Below are 19,033 nucleotides of genomic sequence, written 5' to 3' on the forward strand. Positions count from 1 at the left end.
TAGAAATGTTGGGGGAAAACAACAACATCTTTGGTGGCCCCCCTGTAGTAACACTGAAGACCCCTAGGGGTCGCAGACCACCTGTTGCAGACCCATGTTATTTAATATGTTTATACAGTACGTTTGAATTCAGACAGTCAGACTGATTCATATATCTTACCATGGTAACAGTGAGAGAGTTGATGTAATTGATGTCTTTGACACAGTACTGCCAGGAGATGAGACTCTTGATGTTGATGAAGAGCTGGTTCCAGGTGTTCATAATGTCCTCATAATACTTGTCATTCCTGGGAAATAGCACATATCATCAGTCACAGTCAAGATAATAATAATAATAAAATATCATTAAGATTTATGACATAATAATAATAATAATAAATAATAATACATTTGGTGGGGTATTAACACATTACTTAAATGAGTAAAGGGCCTATCACACCAAGCACGATAACTATAACGATAATTATATGAAAGTCCATACTGATAACTTGACCACGTCGTTCCTTGAAAAGTGATTTGAATCTCAATGTGAATAAAACATTTTTTTAAATATTAATGAGTAACAAACTTCCCCAACACTGATCACAATATAATCCTGAGTCTATAATCCTGTTTTACTATTTTGAAAAACATTTTCAAATAGTTCAACTAGCAGATCTACATCGACACGTTGTGAGCTTGTAGATTGGCTTTTTGAACTATTTGAAAATGTTTTTCAAAATAGTAAAACATTGCAAAGAAGTTTAGGGATAATGGGTAAGGTGGCGCCCAGAATAGGGCCGTGCCCGGACCGCTACGCCAGCAGTCCGGGCCTTTTCTATACATAAAAAAAAAATGTAGATATGCAAATGTCTAGATAGTCTCGATCCAAGGCTATGGTGCTCAGACTTCTCAGATGCCCACTGCCCACCCGCGACCCCCCAAAACAATCATATTTGAACTGGGGACCCCCCCACCCTGATTCCACAGATAGGCCTACATATTGTGAAAATAGCCAATCTACAAGCTCGGATATTTTCAAAAATGGTGCCTCTTTCTTATATTATTTGACAATTTGGCCAATGTTTGACCAGTTTTTATAGTATAGTTTGCTGATTACCTTCGATGCAATAATGCTATTTTTTCATTTAATATTTATTTTTTCTAGGTACTTTTTTTAATCATGTGACGACCCCCTGGGGCTCCCGACCCACATGTTGAGAACCACTGTAAATTTACTGTAGGCTAGCTACCTTCATTGTGCATGATGATGACCTCTGGCATTCTGTATAGCCTATCGGCTTGTTTGTTTGACAGTGTTGGAGTTGGATTGCATAACGTGTCATTTGTCTGAAAGAATGACTTGTTTAATTATTTACGGCTCAAACATTCCAACACTCCCTGAACTATTCCATGGACTATTCCATGTCATACAGCAATCTTCACAACACAAAGGCGAATATGCCAGTTACGTTGTTTAACTGTGTTTAAGACTTAAATATCTTATATTTTTGACCTTTTTTGCTTCATTATATTAATATGTTTCACAACAAACATCATTAAAGCGGGGTCTTGTCTTCCATGCTAATGTGTTCACTGTGCAGCCTTTCTGCAAACCTTACCTCACTCCAGATTGGCCGCTTGAATGATCCTAAAACCATGTCAATTAGCGCTATCTAGAGGTATAAGTGGGTGTTGCGTCATAAAACGAAGTCATCGTTTTGGGACCACTGGCCACTGTGGCCAGCTATATGCGCCATTTTTTACATTTTGCATTATTACGGCCAGAAAAATACAACTGTAATATAATAATTAAACAAATATAAAAGAGTACTGCAGGTTTTTGTGCACCACTGAAAGTGTCCCCAATTCTCATTCTATTGGCAACTAAAAACTATTGTCAATTATCATGTAGGCTTTCAAATCAGAAAGTTCTACATACCCCTAAACACAGTTACTCTTCTTAATTCTTACCCTATAGTAGGCTAGCCACTATCTGAACAAATATGTGACCCACCCATAATGTGTCACATTTTTGTGTTGATGTATTTATTTTATTTTTGTGCTTTGAAATCGTTTTTGCAGCTGTCAGTGTTACTTTATCAGTATGAGTATTCAGCTTGGTCAGTAGGGGGCAGTATCAGAGTGTTTTCTCCCTCATGTGATACTAACCTGCAGACAGGAAGCTCACGTCATTCCAATGAGAGCAACCAGTCTGCAAACAACTAAAACCTTCTGTGTTCTCCTTTCTCCTGTTAAACAGGACATTATTATCTGTATGTTTGTCCTGGCTACCTGGGACCTGCAACAAACACATGATACACAGCAGGACAGACCAAATATCTGATTTGATCTATAACCTTGTGACTAGCATAAACACTACATGATTGGCTGTCACGATCATGATAAATAATTGCAATTTAATTGTGTTTTGGGCATTGAACATTGGAACATGCTAAAAAAAAAAGGCTTAGGTGATATTTCAGCTATTTTTGAAAATGTTTGAAAATGTATGGAGATTTTTCAACATGGAAACGATTCTGGCGATTATGCAAAAATAATTGCAATCAGTCGATTATGTAATACTTGTGACAGCAGTGGCGTAACGCAGAATCGCGGGGCCTCCCCGTGGGAGTTTCACGTGAGGCCTGCATGTGCGTGCACAACCCCGCGCGCTTAAGCGAAGCGCACGCGGGCGAAACATTTCGGGTCTAATTTGGGTCTAATTTGGGTCTAATTCGGTTCTATTTGACCAATATAAAGCAACTTTTTTCATTTTTTTTGCTGTAAAAATATTTGTAATCTGCGCAGGCGGGGCCCCGCCTGCCGGTCCGGTGTCCCCCCCGCACCGCAGCACTTGCTGCCCCTCCGTTACGCCACTGTGTGACAGGCCTAACCACTCTATAATTATCTTCAGACATGGGAATCATATTAGGAACGCAATATAAAACACTTGGTAAAACAAAAAGCACAATTTTGGCTCTCTTTCATTCACTGTACACGATATGATCCACACCATATGGCTGCTGTAACATGCTGAACATCAATCTATGATTGGTAGATAGCCTACATACTGCTTATTGTTTCTGGATTCCTTGAACCATGGGATGGTTCATCTTAAACTGTTGCCCTATGTTATAGATCAAGAAAATGAAACATATATTCTAATCAATTAAACTTTATTTTTCATTACATGTTATAAGAAAAGCATTTTACTACATGTCAACAAGCATTTGCATAGTGGAACTTCAGCATTTCTTAGTAACAAAAATGTTCTCTTTCAAAGAACTGACGGATTTATTATTATACTATTACAATATTATAGAGATATTGATGGTACACTAAAGACAAGGTCAGATATTAAAATGTACATTCTTAAACATTTTATCTAAGAAAACAATTATATAAAGTGTCAGCCTGAATCTAAAAAGTTGAATATTGAGACACCCAAACCCCCCACAGTTTAAATCAATCAAAACAGTAAATAGAATTTAAGACAAATCTAAAGTAGTAGGTACTGCTAACTTCATCCAAGCTTTATTGCTAAGGCCTAAGCACATATATAAAAAAAAGTATATTAATCACATAGTAACCACTGGCAACAAACACAAACTATTTTCATTTCTGTCTATGTTATATTATGAAAGGGAGCCCTCGCTAAAGGTTTTAGTGTTGGAAGAGAAGGTGTAGGTGTAAGAAGAAGAGTAATCAACACTGCCTCTACGAGAGCCACTCCTGGAACTGGCCTTAGAGCCAGCCCTGGACCCAGAGCGAGAGCCTGGGTTTGAGACATTGTAGTGGTTGCTGATGCCTTTGGAGGACATGGAGGAAGCTTGCAGCATCTTCATGCTATTACTGTCCTCCACCATGCAGCTGTCCATGGCCTCCTTGTATGAGATCTTCAGCTTGGTTTTGGGACAGGTCAGGTTCTTCTGGTGGTTGCGAGTATCCTGCAGCTTCTGGGCCCTTGAGGGTCATCTCGGTGATGCTGGACTGTTTAGAAATGAAGTCGGCGAACTGGATCAGGGTCAGTGTTCCGCTGCGGTACTCATCCACAGTTTTTTGGTCGATGATGCCCTTGTCCAGGGAGTCCTGGATATCATACTGAGTTCCTGTTTTCTGGTCTACGATTACCTGGCGCGAAGAGCCGCCTGATCCCGTAACTGTGATCTCAACTCTTCTCAACTCCCACTCGCACTCCTGCTCGGACAGCTCCCGGAAGGTGTCATAGTCGATCAGCTCCCGGTGGTTGGCCTCTCTCACCGACATCTCCAAGCCTGTGTCTGGGTCCACGATCACCACCCGCCTTTTGCGGACCTCGCCACGGAGTCCCTTTACCGTCATGGGCTTTTCTGGGCCGGGGAGGAGGAGCAGGCCAGATACAGGCTCCATTCTACATTTTGACCTCAGATCACTATAAGTAGTGTTCTCCCCTGTGACTGGATCCAGATAACAAGTAGGTTTCTTGTTCAGAGCTTGATAGAGGTCCTCATCAATAAGGTTGCGATCAAGTGCGAGGTCTTTAGGCAGGAACACACCCAGAACAGGGTCCAGGATGCCACCGACAGATTCCTGAGCCTGGAGCAAGCGGATGGCCGTCTCCTTATCTATGCGACCCTGTTTCAGGGCCTGTCCCACAGACAGCATTTTGCCAGTGTATGCATCTTTGAAGCCCGTGCTGGCTGCTTCAGCTGTTAGCAGAGCGTCTCTGTCTTCTGTGTCTACCAGCCCCCTGGAAGAGGCAGTGTCCACAGGCATCCTTTCATTGAACATGGGGTCCAAGATATAGCCGGTCGCAGCTTGGGCCTCCAGCAGCATGACGGCGCTCTGCGGGCTGATGTGGTCCTTGTTTTTGGCTTCAGTGAATGGCATTTTCCCCCGAGATCCTTGGGTCATACCGGCAATGACGCCAGTACCTTTTAAACTAAGCTGAATATCCACAGCCACCTCATCTACTGACTTCTTGCCCTTCAGGAGCAGCTCGAGGGTGGACTTGCTGATGATGCCACAGTCACACAGCTGATGGGCCGTCACCTTGCGGCGCACGGCATCAAACACCAGCTTGGAGGGATCTACTGCTTGGAACTTCTCATCAGTCTGGGTCTGCCTGCACAGGGTGTCAGGCCTCCGCTGCAGCCTGGTTATCTCCCTCTCCAGGGCGTCTCTCTTCAGCACCAGCTCGGACGCCTCCTTCTCAGAGATCAGCAGCTTGTTCTTATACTTCTCCTCCAAACTCCTCAGCTCCCTCATGAGCCTTTCCACCTCGCTCCTCAGGAAGCTATGCTCTCGCTCTGTCTCGCCCCTTACTTGCTCGCAATGGCTCTTCAAGAAGTTCAAGTCCTTGCGGGTGGTGGTGTTCTCCTCCTGCAGACGCTGCTTGTTTCGTAGCTCAGTCTCCAGTGTAATCTTGATGCGGTTGAGCTCCTCCTCCAGACGCTGCATGCGGGCCTTGTCCACGCTGTCCTTTCCCAACTTCAGCTCATCTCTCTCCTGCTTCAGTGCCCTCAACTCTTCTTCTAGCCTTAGCCTCTCCTTGGTGAGGCTCTGTGTCAGAGTCTTCAGCTTCTCGATCTCCGTGGTGTTTTCGTTCAACACGAGGCTCTTCTCCTCGATGGTCTTGTACAGGGTCTTATTACGGAAGTTGACCTCGCGGACACTGGCCTGCTCCTGGACGAGCTGCTGCTTCAGCGTCTTTAACTCCGCTGTCGCCTGGGCCAGGTGCTCTGCGGTATCCCGACGGCTCTTGTCCAAGGCCTCCTGGAGGGCCCACAGATCCTGCTCATGTTTACTGCCAGAGCCAGTAATGGAAACCTCGACACGGAGTCCCTTTACCGCCATGGGCTTTTCTGGGCCGGGGAGGAGGATCAGGCCAGATTCAGGCCTCTGTTGCAGCCTGGTTATCTCCCTCTCCAGGGCGTCTCTCTTCAGCACCAGCTCAGACGCCTCCTTCTCAGAGATCAGCAGCTTGTTCTTATACTTCTCCTCCAAAGTCCTCAGCTCCCTCATGAGCCTTTCCACCTCGCTCCTCAGGAAGCTACGCTCTCGCTCGGTCTCGCCCCTTACTTGCTCGTACTGGCTCTTCAGGTAGTTCAAGTCCTTGCGGGTGGCTGTGTTCTCCTCCTGCAGACGCTGCTTGTTTCGTAGCTCAGTCTCCAGTGTAATCTTGATGCGGTTGAGCTCCTCCTCCAGACGCTGCATGGGGGCCTTGTCCACGCTGTCCTTTCCCAACTTCAGCTCATCTCTCTCCTGCTTCACTGATCTCAACTCTTCTTCTAGCCTCAGCCTCTCCTTGGTGAGGCTCTGTGTCAGAGTCTTCAGCTTCTCGATCTCCATGGTGTTTTCGTTCAACACGCGGCTCTTCTCCTCGATGGTCTTGTACAGGGTCTCATTACGGAAGTTGACCTCGCGGACACTGGCCTGCTCCTGGACGAGCTGCTGCTTCAGCGTCTTTAACTCTGCTGTCTCGTGGGCCAGGTGCTCTGCGGTGACCTTGTGGTCCCGACGGCTCTTGTCCAAGGCCTCCTGGAGGGCCTGCAGGTCCTGCTCATGTTTCCTACGAGAGCCGGTCACCTCCTCCTGAAGGGTCTTCAGGATGTTGATGGTGACAGTGTGCTCTCTGCAGGTCTTGGTCATGCTCTCCAGCTCAGACTCCACCCTCTTCCTGCGTGTGAACTCATCATGGGCGGCCCTCTTCTGCTTCCCCAGCTCGGCTTCCGTGGCATCCAGAGAGCTTTGCATTTCTCGGGTGCGGCTAAGCACGGATGTCTTGATGACGTGGATCTCGGTCTCGTACGTCTGCTTAAGCTGATTAACCTCCTGGTTGCATTGTGCTCTTACCTTTGACGCGTCTGACTCTGCCCCTCGCCGACGCGTAGCCTCCTCCTCCAGCAGTAGCCTCAACCTCTCCAGCTCGCGTTCCTTGTCCTTCACCGACTTCTCAAGGTCCATCTTGGCCCAGTTGAGCTCCTCGAGCTCTTTCTGCCGCCGGCGGACGGTCGCCTCGTACTCCTCCTGCTGGGTGGTGTACCGCTCCTCTGCCAGCCTGCTCTTCCTCTTCTCTTCATCCAGTTGGAACGTGATGCGGGTCAACGTGTCGTTAAGCTCCCTCAGCTGGATGGCAGTGGTTCTCTTCACTTCCTCCAGATTGATGACCTGGTCTTTGTGCTGAGAGAGCTCCAGCTTGTAGCGGCTCAGAGCGTCTTCCAGAGACTGGTTCCTCTGACCGTGGTCCTGGAGGTCTTCCCTCAAGCGCCTCAGCTCATCCTCCAGGAGCTCAATTTTGGTGTTCCTCATCTGAGGGCAACAATACAACGTACAGATTTAATACAGTTCTCAGGTATTTGAGTAAAGCATACATATTATTTAATAAGGTTCTCAGGTATTTTATATAATTCTTTAATAATGATTTAACCACTGAGCCACTTAACCAATTAATCATTGGTTAAGTTTTAACCACTATTTCAAAAATAGCCAATCTAATCTACAAGTTCACAACTTGTAGATGTGATATTTTCAAAACATTTGCAATTTCTTTTTTAGATTTGTTTTGTTTTATTTTCGCCTATAACGACATTCTCAAATTTGGAATACCAGGGTTAAAGTGGGGGAATTGTTAATTAATATGAATGTATTTTACCTACTGACATGATTATTTTAACTGCTGAACTTTAACAAAGTCTGTATGTGACTAAAAACAACAACTCCTACCTTCAACTCTTCCAGGCTCTTTAGGATCTCCGACAGGAACTTGTGGTGATCACTGGACTGGGTCAGTAGCTCAATGTAGCGGGACTGGAGGTCAGCCGCCTAATGAGGTTTGAATTAGTCAATTAGTTGCATTAGTAAGCTCAAGTGTTAATCACACGAATCAAGTGTTTAAATGATGAGCAATAATTGTATGCACCTTTCAGCTGGTGTTATTATTACATGAATATAAGCAAATAGTTAATTTACTTTGATTAACACAAAGAGGATTAACATATTAAACAAAGAAACAAAGGTACAAATTATAGTAAACTAATTAATAAATGTCATATACCCCTTAAAACGCTACATTGCATACATTAAACATTGCATACATTAATGGCATTAATACGATGCCTACCTCATCTCTGAGTGCATTGGCAGGAGACTGCAGCATGGTTCTTTTGATGGGGACATTCAACAGAGTCTCAAGGCCTGCAGTGTAAGAGGCCAGCTGCAGCTCATAGTTCTGCAACCAGGCAACACAATACGGATTCAGTATAGATGCGTGTGCATAGAACTTGTAATTGCTATACATGGGGCTGTTATACATATATTTATTAAAACATTCACATTAATTGACAGGTATAACACCAACCTTAATAGAAGCAGCACAGGTGTCTGCATCCTTGTGAACGTCTTCTACGTTCTCCTTCTTTCCTTTGACTTCAGTGCGAAGAGCCTGTTCAGCAAGGAGAAGCGTGAGTTATGGCCTCTCAAAGGAAATATAAGTAAGTACTGTGTACTGTGGGTTATTTGAGGGTTCAAAACTCATTAATGTTTGGTTTGGCAAATAAAACATCTATTGTTTTATTTTGCCCCATTTAATAATTAACACATTCAAGCCAAAGCCATAGCTGAGACCATGTCAAATTCAATGAGATGGTGAAACCTATAAGCAGTGGTGTAAAGTAACTAAGTACAGTACATGTACTGTACTTAAGTACAATTTTGAGGTATTTTTACTTTACTAGAGTATTTCCAATTTTCTGTTCTTTTACTTCGACTCCACTACATCTCAGAGGCAAATATTGTACTATTATATTGTATTACTATAATATTGTATTACTATATTGTATTTACTCCACTACAATTATTTGAAAACTTTAGTTACAAGTTACTTTGCAGATATAAATGATTACATTATAAGACATTATAATAATACAAAGTGGTTAATACATTAACCACTTTAGCCCTATTTTATACCTACCTATCTACAAGCTCACAACACATCGCATCGCAACGCGTTGTTAGCTTGTAGATCTGCTATTTTCAAACATTTTAGTACTTTTTCTTTAGATTCTTTACGTACATTTTGATACCAATACTTTTGTACTTTTACTCAAGCAAATGTCTAAATCCGGACTTTTACTTGGAAGAGTACTTCTACACTGCAGTATTGATACTTTTATTGAATTTGATTCCACTGAGTTGAATGTGTAAATAAAGGGGGAAAGCATGCCTTCTGCTGGTTGAGGTGCTCCTTAACAGTCTGGATGTCGGTGAGCTTGGCCGACTGCAGGACATCCTGGCGCTTCCTGGCATTGTCTATCCACTGGTCCAGGGAACTGCTGGTCTGCTGATAATGTCTCAGCTGCTTCTCATGCTTGTCCAGGTCCCATACTCTGGTATGGAGTAGGAGGAAGAGGGAAAACAGGAGATGGAGAAATCGTTTCAAGCACTATTATTGGCACTGGAGAATACAATGGGAAGGCTTGATGACACAGTTCTATGAATGAAACTCGCTGCCAACACACTGTGTGTGTGTGTGTGTGTGTGTGTGTGTGTGTGTGTGTGTGTGTGTGTGTGTGTGTGTGTGTGTGTGTGTGTGTGTGTGTGTGTGAGTGCAGTCTCACCTGTTATCTATCTGATTCTGGATGCGAAGCCAGCGGTCAGACATCTGACCCACCAGGTCAGAGTACTTGGACAGGTCCACGTCACACTTGTGGAAGGACTGGGAGATCTGGCCATTCCAGTGCACGGCCTTGGCCAGGTCCGACTCCATGACCGTCAGCAGGTTTCTCTTGTGGTCCAACTCTGTCTTCATTTGCTGTGAGGTAGCAGAGAAACCCAGGGAAGTCAACACACCTTCACTGACAGCCACAAATGCATCCAAACCATACTGTTCTAGTGATAGAAAGTGGGGTCCATGGCAGTGACATGAGATGAATAGCCTACTTTTGAGGGACGCAAAGGTTATGCAAAAGTTATCTTCACATATCAATCAAAAATCCATGGCAGGAAATGTCTTTTCATTGTGCACATTGCTATGGCTAACTAATAGCTCGGCTAAAAACATGTCAAGCCTTTTAAAATATGTAATTTGGGCCATTTTTACTCAGCTACTTGGTGAATTTTGAGGTTAGTTGGTGGTTTTATAGCGTTTTCACAACAGAATGGCACCAGCACAAGTATGGTAGCTGTAATGCTGGTTCCCAGGAGCTACTGTAACTCTCTGCCTGCTTTGGAGAAGCTCACCAGACAGTTGAGTGGCCATGGAAGGGCGTGAAAAGATGTAAAGATGTACAAAAGATGATCTTATTGAGTGAACTGATTATGGTGTTGGGGACATGCTCGTGTATAAATCAAGCATAACATCTAAGCAAACATGTATGACTACTGAAACATCATGTTTGAATATCACCACAATGTATCTATTTTGTATGCACTGTACAATTGTGATATTGAAACAATTTAACTTATACCATCTTCTCATATAAGGGTCCTTAGGACAGTATCATTTTAAATGGGGTTCCATGGTCTAATTAAAGTAAATTTTGGGGTCCATGACATACTGTATGGACAGCTTCAAGTTACTCTCTGTTATTGCTAGTAGGCATGTGAAAACCCATGTCAACATCCTGTTTTCACCACTAGCAAATTGATTAAAAAAATCTTTGGAAAATTCTTGCCATAAACTCTAATACATTGGCACTTTCCAGGGCAACGGTTACAAACAGGATGTTCACAAAAGAGGGGAATGTTCAGGGCAGCTGTGTTATTGTTTATTTCCTGAAACAGTCTATCAAATATACTGTAATACTAGTACAGTTATACCTCAATTATCTGGGCTGTGTATGTACAAACAGATTATTAGAATGCTGTGTAATCAAACCGTGGACAGTATGTCAGACCTTCAGTGTATTCCTGTAGTCTTCCACCTCATGGATGTCCAGAGAGGTGGTGTCCTTCTCTGTCAACCGGGCTTCATTCTTCTTGATGATATTCTCTGCCTGGAGGAGGCTCTGGAGCAAAGCTTTCAAAGCTTTCATTCTGTTATGAAGACACAACGATAGTAATATTAAACATACCGCCACCGTATACACAACAAACACTTCTGTAATGGAAATAAGGACTCACACCACCACTGAAAACAAGTAAAACAAGATTGATACTAATTGTGTTCATAGCAGGGTTAAAAGTGGACGCAGTGGTGAAAAGATGATACTAAAAACTGCAGTACCGTTGCAGGTAAGCTGAGGAGAGACCCTGCAGGTCTCCTATTTTCTGGTTGATGAGATCCAGCTCAGCGCGAAGGAACCTGGCTTGCTCCGATTCTGCAGGAATCCCCTCCAGCTGTTTCAGGATCCTCTCTCTCAGACGCAGATACTCATCATAGACAGAGTCCAGATCCTGGTGCACAGTCTGGACATCAACAACAAATAAGAGTTACATTAAGGACCATTAACAGCAACCTATTTTCCAAGTCATATACAAAATTTGAAGATGTTAACATGGACCTACGGAATGGATGTCTGTAGTAAAAATATGGTGGTAAAAGGAAATTCTGCTGTGAAACAGTTGTTTAAATCTGGGTTTTTGACAGCCTGTGCCAAATTTCACTTTAAAAGCCTGCTCTTCCTTGCTGTCTGGACTGATCGGGAGTACACTTCCATGTGAAATACTGCACAGGCTGTCCAAAACCAGACATCCTTAGGGCCATGTCAATACCTTCTGATTTGTGATGAGACATTATAAAATAGGTCAGAAATACAACTTTCGCCCCGTCATCCACAATCCCGGATGGCAACGCTATTTGTGACCAAGTCCCAGAGGCGAACTGCCTTATCCAATATTGTTGAAGCGCAAGGGGGCGGGTGGGGAGAGAGTCAGCGCACAAGGCACAGACTACTCTACTGTGTTGTTGACGGACAACGGCTGAACGCTTATGAGAAACAACAAAAATAAATCCTGGCAAAACAGTTGCGTGCATTAGCGCAGGATGAGGATAAAGGAAACATTCAGTCTAAATGTCCAGTTTGCTAATTCTCGCCTACTACTACTACTTTTGTATTTGAAACTTTAAATTTCTCTAAATATTATAAACTTTCAGGACAGCCTAAGTACAAATATCATTTATGAAAACGCTACTATAGGCTACAGTGAAGTCGGACTGAATAATGACTTCACTGTAGCCTATAGTAGCCTGGACATTTAGACTGAATGTTTCCTTTATCCTCATCTTGCGCTAATGCACGCAACTGTTTTGCCAGGTTTTATTTTTGTTGTTTCTCATAAGCGTGCATCCGTTGTCCGTCAACAACACAGTAGTCTGTGCCTTGACTTCAGTGCGCTGACTCTCTCCCCCCCCGCCCCCTTGCGCTTCAACAATATGGGATAAGGCAGTTCGTGTCCCAGAGCTACATCGAAGGGTGAGGGCACAGATGACGCTGGCAGCAGTTACATACATGCAGCTTCTGGAGGTGCTGTGAGCATTCGTGCACGCTGTTCTCCCCCAGAGGAATGTGCAGATGATGTGTGAGCCCAGACTCTGCCAGCTCCAGCCTGCGTCTCAGTGCATGCAGGTCAGTGAGCAGGGTCATGCTGAGGGTAAAGACGGGCTTGGGCGGTTCTGGCTTGACAACTGAGGAAATGAGACAGGCAAGAATTTAGAGTTTAGAATTTTGTAATTATCAAGTTATTCTTGTATCGTCGCTGTCGGGTGGAAACCTTGTATGTCCAAATCTGTTACTTTTCAGGAAATGGAAAAAATAAGGTGCGTTTCCAATGGATCCAATGTAGTTATTATTTAGTCATAAGCTCTTGCTAATACTTTTCATTGGTTCAATATTTATAAAACCCACAAACACACTTAACAACTTTAACTTTCAAAGATTTTCAATAATAGCAAAAATAGCAGATCTATATGCTCACAACACGTCGGACGTTGTGAGCTTGTATCCTACTTCAGCATACTCTTGTATGACGAAGCAGGATTTTCATTTATACAAAAAACATTAAAAGTTCAAATATGGAGATACATTGTTTCTGCCCGACAGCAACGATATGTGAAAGAATCTGCCTAAAGAACAATTCAGCAGCATGAGGCACAGACAATGGAGGGATGATGTGGAGTAGTGAGTCACTCACTGTAGGTGATGTCGATGACCAGCGTATCATAGTGGGTCTGAGCTCCAGCATACTGGCCCTGGAAGTTCTTCTTCTCTTCTTCTCCAAACATTTCAGAGCCTTGGCTGTTGCGCAGGAACTCCTGGTAGTGAGTCTCCAGTCTCTTGATGACACTGCGGTACTCCTCAGGACGCATCTTGGACAGCTGAGGGACACAGAGAACAGACAATAGGAGTCAGTCAATGATGGAGCAACGCAACGGAAATGGAGGAAGTTAACAAACAGTTATGATACTATGACTAGGGTCTTTAACGTTTTTCGGACTAAGGAGCCGTTAGCTGGGAGAGAGACAAAGCAGGGACTCCCACTACATATTGAATAAAATTGTGTTGCATATAAATGTTTCTATTTTATTTATTTATTTATTGTCTCCGCCAGGTCGAAAGGCATGGCGAGAGAGTATGTTTTCGCCCCTGTCCGTCCGTCCGTCCGTGTGTCCGTCCGTCCGTCCGTCCGTCCGTCCGTCCTGTCTGTGTGTTACCATCAAATCTCCGGCACCGTTGGCCCGGTCGTTGCGAAACTGTGCACACACACTCCCTGGATGCCAATTCAGAACCTCTGCCTCAAATTTTTCACATGGGCCTGTTATAGCGCCACCAGGAGGCCGATTTGTGCAAAACCCATTTTTTCCCATTACTCCTACAGTTTTTAACCAAACCTCATGCAAATCGGTACACAGTATCTCTATAGTCATGTGATCAACCCTGATCAGTCCGCTTTCCCATATTCCATCCTCATTGGCTAAGGTTACCATCCAAAGTTTGCAGGATTGGTCCATTTTCAACAAACTGCCTCAAATCATGAACGCAGCTTGCCATTTCCATAAAATTGCACACGCACATTCCCACTAGGCCGAGGAAGAAATGGCACTTAAAACTTTTCACATCAGCCTCATGGTGGCGCTATAACAGGCCGATTTGCATTTTTAACTATAACTGCACCGATCTGCGTGAAACTTTGCACGCCTACTCTCTAGAGGCCAAGGAAAAACATCTGCACTGCATTTTTCACATCTGCTTTTTACAGCGCCACCAGGAGGCCGACTTATGTCAAATACATTTTTTGGATATTAATCCTTCACATTTTATCCAAACATCACGCAAATCGGTACACAGTATCTCTATAGTCATGTGATCAAGACGCATCTGTCCGATATTTCATATTCCATCCTGATTGGCTAAGGTTGAATTCCAAAGTTTGCAGGATTGGTCCGTTTTGAACAAAATGTCTGAAATCATGAACGTGGCGTGCGATTTCCGTGAAAATGTGCACGCACATTCCCACTAGGCCGAGGAAGAAATGCCACCCTTTTCACATTGGCCTATTATAGCGCCACCAGGAGGCCACAATAACTAACCTGACCTGGCGGAGACCTGTGCTCCGAGGAGCACTTTTTCTAGTTTGTTATGAAAGGCTTGAGAAGAAGCTAGCTCATAATATTTAGCCGATTTTCTCACCAATGTCTGTCTGAGAGATGTATGACTATCGTGGACGTTTTTCACAGGTCGCAGACCACCTGTTGCAGACCCATGTTATTTAATGTGTTTATACAGTACGTTTGAATTCAGACAGTCAGACTGATTCATATATCTTACCATGGTAACAGTGAGAGAGTTGATGTAATTGATGTCTTTGACACAGTACTGCCAGGAGATGAGACTCTTGATGTTGATGAAGAGCTGGTTCCAGGTGTTCATAATGTCCTCATAATACTTGTCATTCCTGGGAAATAGCACATATCATCAGTCACAGTCAAGATAATAATAATAATAAAATATCATTAAGATTTATGACATAATAATAATAAATAATAATACATTTGGTGGGGTATTAACACATTACTTAAATGAGTAAAGGGCCTATCACACCAAGCACGATAACTATAACGATAATTATATGAAAGTCCATACTGATGAACGATAACTTGACCACGTCGTTCCTTGAAAAGTGATTTGAATCTCAATGTGAATAAAACAATTTCTTTTATATTAATGAGTAACAAACTTCCCCAACACTGATCACAATATAATCCTAAAAGACACAGTGTAAGTGCAGGTTTCTAAAGAGTATCAATGTATTTGAACTAAACAAGGAGCAATTCTGAGCAATATCAACAGTAGCCATGTTAGGGGAACAAGAAATAAACAAAGAAACTAGAACATATAATAAAAGGTTATAAACAATACATGGGCATATATGTTTACACATATACGCATAGAGCTGATAAGACAAATGCGAATTTTGTGTCTGTTGAACAAATCATTGCTTTGACCTGATCATACTTGATAGACTTTTATTGATCCCGCGGGGGGATATCAGTCGCCAAGATGAGAAGTATCTGCTGAGCAATTCCCAGTACCAACTCGATTTTGCTTCTCGATGTCTCAAATGAGACATTTAGTTGTTTCCACCTTTGCCAGAGGCAACTTACATGTTGGCGAGGCCAATGCTGAGCAGGTTGGGAGGAGGGATGAGCAAACACACAGAGGGAATCAGTATGTCGAGACCTCCGGGTCCCGTTACCAGCCACTTGCTGCGCTGGGAGTTGTCCTTCAGGATGCCCAAGTTCCCTTTAAAGATTCCCCTCTGAAAACACACGCACACGCACACGCACACACACACACACACACACACACACACACACACACACACACACACACACACACACACACACAGGAAGCATTGAAACACATTCCTGATCTTCCACTTGAAACAATAGGCATGGAGGTGTGCCTGAGTCTACATTGGGGCATAGAACTTTGGTCATCATCACACAACCTGGCTTGAACTCTCTATAGGGCATAGCAGTGGCGGCCATTTTCTGGTTCCACTCCAAAATAGTCAATGCATTTTCCCCATTGACATTTCCAAAACTATTTTTATCAATTATTTTAAGCCTAGAATCAAGCCATCCAGGGTCCTGGTGAATCATGACCATAAAACGTTTGATTCTGTGAAAAACCTTTTTTGAAAACGGCAAAACAAAGGGTACTGTTAAATATAAAATAAAATAAAATCACTATGACTATGACTATTTTGGAGTGGAACCAGAAAATTGTACTTTGTTTGTTTTACTTTTACTCAAGTAATTTTACTCTGAATGTCTGACTTTTACTTGTAACAGAGTATTTCAGTATTTCATTACATTGCAGTATTGACTTTTACTTAAGTAAGTCATTTGAGTAATTTTTCCACCACTGACAGTGGACAGCCATGGTACACTTAGAAAGAAATGCGTGTGTATGAGAGAGAGAGAGAGAGAGAGAGAGAGAGAGAGAGAGAGAGAGAGAGAGAGAGAGAGAGAGAGAGAGAGAGAGAGAGAGAGAGAGAGAGAGAGTACACAGGTTTACGGTATCTAACCTGGTTTTGTTTGAAGTCACACAGAGCCTGGACCATGACAGGGCTGGTGCTCTTCTCCTCTGGGTTGCGAGGTTTCAGCCTGACGATGGCCTTGGACTTGGTGACCAGACTCTGGACCTGCCACTTGTTCTCCATGATTCTCTCCTTCTCTCTCTGAAAACAAAGATCCACATACAGGGTTCTAAAACATGGCCATTAAATGACGTCCCACTTGAAACCCTAGCATCCCTATTCTGGAGGGGGGGGGGGGCATTCTACGAAAATAGCAGCTATTTTCAGCATAGAGATTTGGTGTAGAGGGGGGAAAAGAGAGGACCAAGTACAGAGTCAACTCAGGTCAAGTTTACTAAGTATAGAGGGTTTAAGTGGTTATTTTTCCATCAAAGGTATAAGCTCTGTTTACTCTTTCTCTTAACAGTGACTGCATTCCGTAGATGGAGAGGTACGCATGACATGCTGAGCCTGTGAATAAAAACCAGTCTGACCACTTTATCATCCATACAAACCATTTGGAGGAAAAGTGACATTCAACTGCACACAAACAACCTTTTCATCTTCTGCTACAATTAGGGCTGCAACTATCCATTAGATTCTTTGCAATTATTCTATCGATTACTTTTTCGATTAATCGAATAATCAAGAAGCATGTTTTTGGGGGGGGAATATGAATACGAACTGACACGAAACAATTCTAATAGATGTTTTAGCACAATAGACACTTTGGTAGAGGTTTGGGCTGTGTAATTACCTTGTCATGATGTAACTAGCTCAAATGGCAAGATATCTTGCTCAGTTGCTCAATTGATTAGATATTGATATTCCAAAAATAGACTCCTCATTGATTTACACTGCAAGTCAATGAGGAGGAGTGTGTGCGCTCTGACGTGCTTGGTGCCACTGTTTGCATAACTAATCATTAGTTCTAGTTGTCGTGCTTGGTGTGAACAGCCCGTAAATTTCTAATCAATGGAGCAACGGAGCAAGATATCCCGCCAATTGGACTAGTTACTGTACATCGTGACAAAGTGTCATTGCACTTTAAGCCCTATTTTATACTTTGTCATACAATAGTGTCGCATGAGCATAGCGAAAATGTTTCAACACTGTTGGATTTTCTTTTAAATAATCGATTAAATCAATTAGTTCGATTAACTGCCGCACCCTGCCTTTCATGTTCTGCTAAAATGCAATAGAATGTTTGCGATCATTCAGTAACTCCAGGAACACATGACGTGTTGGACTGAGTGCAGTGGAACGGTACCTCAAGGTTCTTGAGGAGCTCAACCAGGTTCTCCAGTGGGGTGTTCTTGTCACACTTGAAGTTGCTACGGACATTCTCAAGTTCCCTCTTTAGTTTACCATTGGTCTCATTGGCCTCCTTGAAGAACTGGAGATGGAAGGTAAAGATTAAGGTGTATATAAGAAGCTGTGTGTGTGTGTGTGTGTGTGTGTGTGTGTGTGTGTGTGTGTGTGTGTGTGTGTGTGTGTGTGTGTGTGTGTGTGTGTGTGTGTGTGTGTGTGTGTGTGTGTGTGTGTGTGTGTGTGTGTGCGTGTGTGCGCGTGCGTGCGTGTACAATACATAATGTGTGATTACCTGACTATAGGCAGCATTCTCCTTCAGATGAACATGGATGCACTTGGTTATCTGCAGCAGCCAGCTCCACTGAGTCTGCAAGGTATCCATGTAGGCCTATAAAGCAGCAAACACCACCGTCAGAGGGCAAGTTAACAGATCACTTTACAAGACAAACATTCTGGCTCAGCCATCATCAGTACACCATCACCACCATCTGCTCTCAGCAGGCTGGAAACGTACCGGCTTCGAATGCTATCAATGCATTGAATGGGAGATTATCACGTTTTATCAGACCTTTGAATGGGCGAGTATCCGCGATTTAGACCTACCCGCGATTTGTCAGACCATTCATGGGGCGTAATCAGGAGCTACTGACCTACTTGGAGGCGGAGCAGTCCCCACAACAATATTTACGATTCTCTGCCTATCGGTACATAACTCGAACGGTGCTGAGTAGGCACAGGCGAACGTCACACCGTTCAGGACGGCAACTCGGTCGCTTTAGCTCCCTCGGTGGTCCTTCACGGGTGACAGTTCGCCTGTGACTGCGCGCCTCCGTTATGGTCCGAAACCAAAACCAAAACCGAAACTGAACTATTTAAGTCCTCTCCGTTGGTAGGTCAGTATGTCTTCATAACACGTAATGAATGGTCTGATAAATCGCGGGTAGGTCAGTATGTCGCCTATTTCGCCCATTCAAAGGTCTAATAAGTCGCCTATTTCGCCCATTCAATGCATTGATAGCATTCGAATCAGGTGGGAAACCTCACCTCAATCTTGTCCGCGGCGGGATGGTTGTTGTTCAGGAGGCCGCCCACTTTGACCTTCAGCTTGTTCAACTCCTTTTCCTTCTCCTCCAGTTCACTCATCATTTTCTGCAAAGAACAGTAAGAGGCATTCTCTTCTATAACTATTTTCATTTTACTTACAATCCACTACGCTCCAGACAGACTTCTCTGTCTCCCA

General features: G+C 43.5%; 2 protein-coding genes across 3 annotated transcripts in view; one reads left to right on the plus strand and one right to left on the minus strand.

The window, feature by feature from the left end:
* The window catches only part of ripk1l (receptor (TNFRSF)-interacting serine-threonine kinase 1, like), a 733,201-nt gene that overhangs the window by 503,995 nt on the left and 210,173 nt on the right, over positions 1-19,033 (plus strand). The gene's annotated exons all lie outside the window — the stretch shown is intronic.
* LOC308093486 (uncharacterized protein) overlaps positions 1-19,033 on the minus strand; it is a 39,030-nt gene that overhangs the window by 13,706 nt on the left and 6,291 nt on the right. Inside the window, exons 6-22 of the mRNA XM_080439824.1 lie at positions 18,838-18,942; positions 18,086-18,181; positions 17,753-17,878; positions 16,492-16,644; positions 15,563-15,717; positions 14,727-14,853; positions 13,093-13,276; positions 12,411-12,586; positions 11,186-11,367; positions 10,857-10,995; positions 9,579-9,772; positions 9,185-9,347; positions 8,321-8,404; positions 8,084-8,191; positions 7,687-7,785; positions 3,836-7,272; positions 161-287 (exon numbers count right to left, since the gene is read on the minus strand). Coding sequence (XP_080295950.1) covers positions 161-287; positions 3,836-7,272; positions 7,687-7,785; positions 8,084-8,191; positions 8,321-8,404; positions 9,185-9,347; positions 9,579-9,772; positions 10,857-10,995; positions 11,186-11,367; positions 12,411-12,586; positions 13,093-13,276; positions 14,727-14,853; positions 15,563-15,717; positions 16,492-16,644; positions 17,753-17,878; positions 18,086-18,181; positions 18,838-18,942 — 5,655 coding nt within the window. The remainder of the gene's footprint in view (positions 1-160; positions 288-3,835; positions 7,273-7,686; positions 7,786-8,083; positions 8,192-8,320; positions 8,405-9,184; positions 9,348-9,578; positions 9,773-10,856; positions 10,996-11,185; positions 11,368-12,410; positions 12,587-13,092; positions 13,277-14,726; positions 14,854-15,562; positions 15,718-16,491; positions 16,645-17,752; positions 17,879-18,085; positions 18,182-18,837; positions 18,943-19,033) is intronic.

The sequence above is a fragment of the Gymnoscopelus braueri genome (assembly GCF_963280865.1).
Source record: "Gymnoscopelus braueri genome assembly, chromosome: 10".
NCBI classification, from domain to species: domain Eukaryota; kingdom Metazoa; phylum Chordata; class Actinopteri; order Myctophiformes; family Myctophidae; genus Gymnoscopelus; species Gymnoscopelus braueri.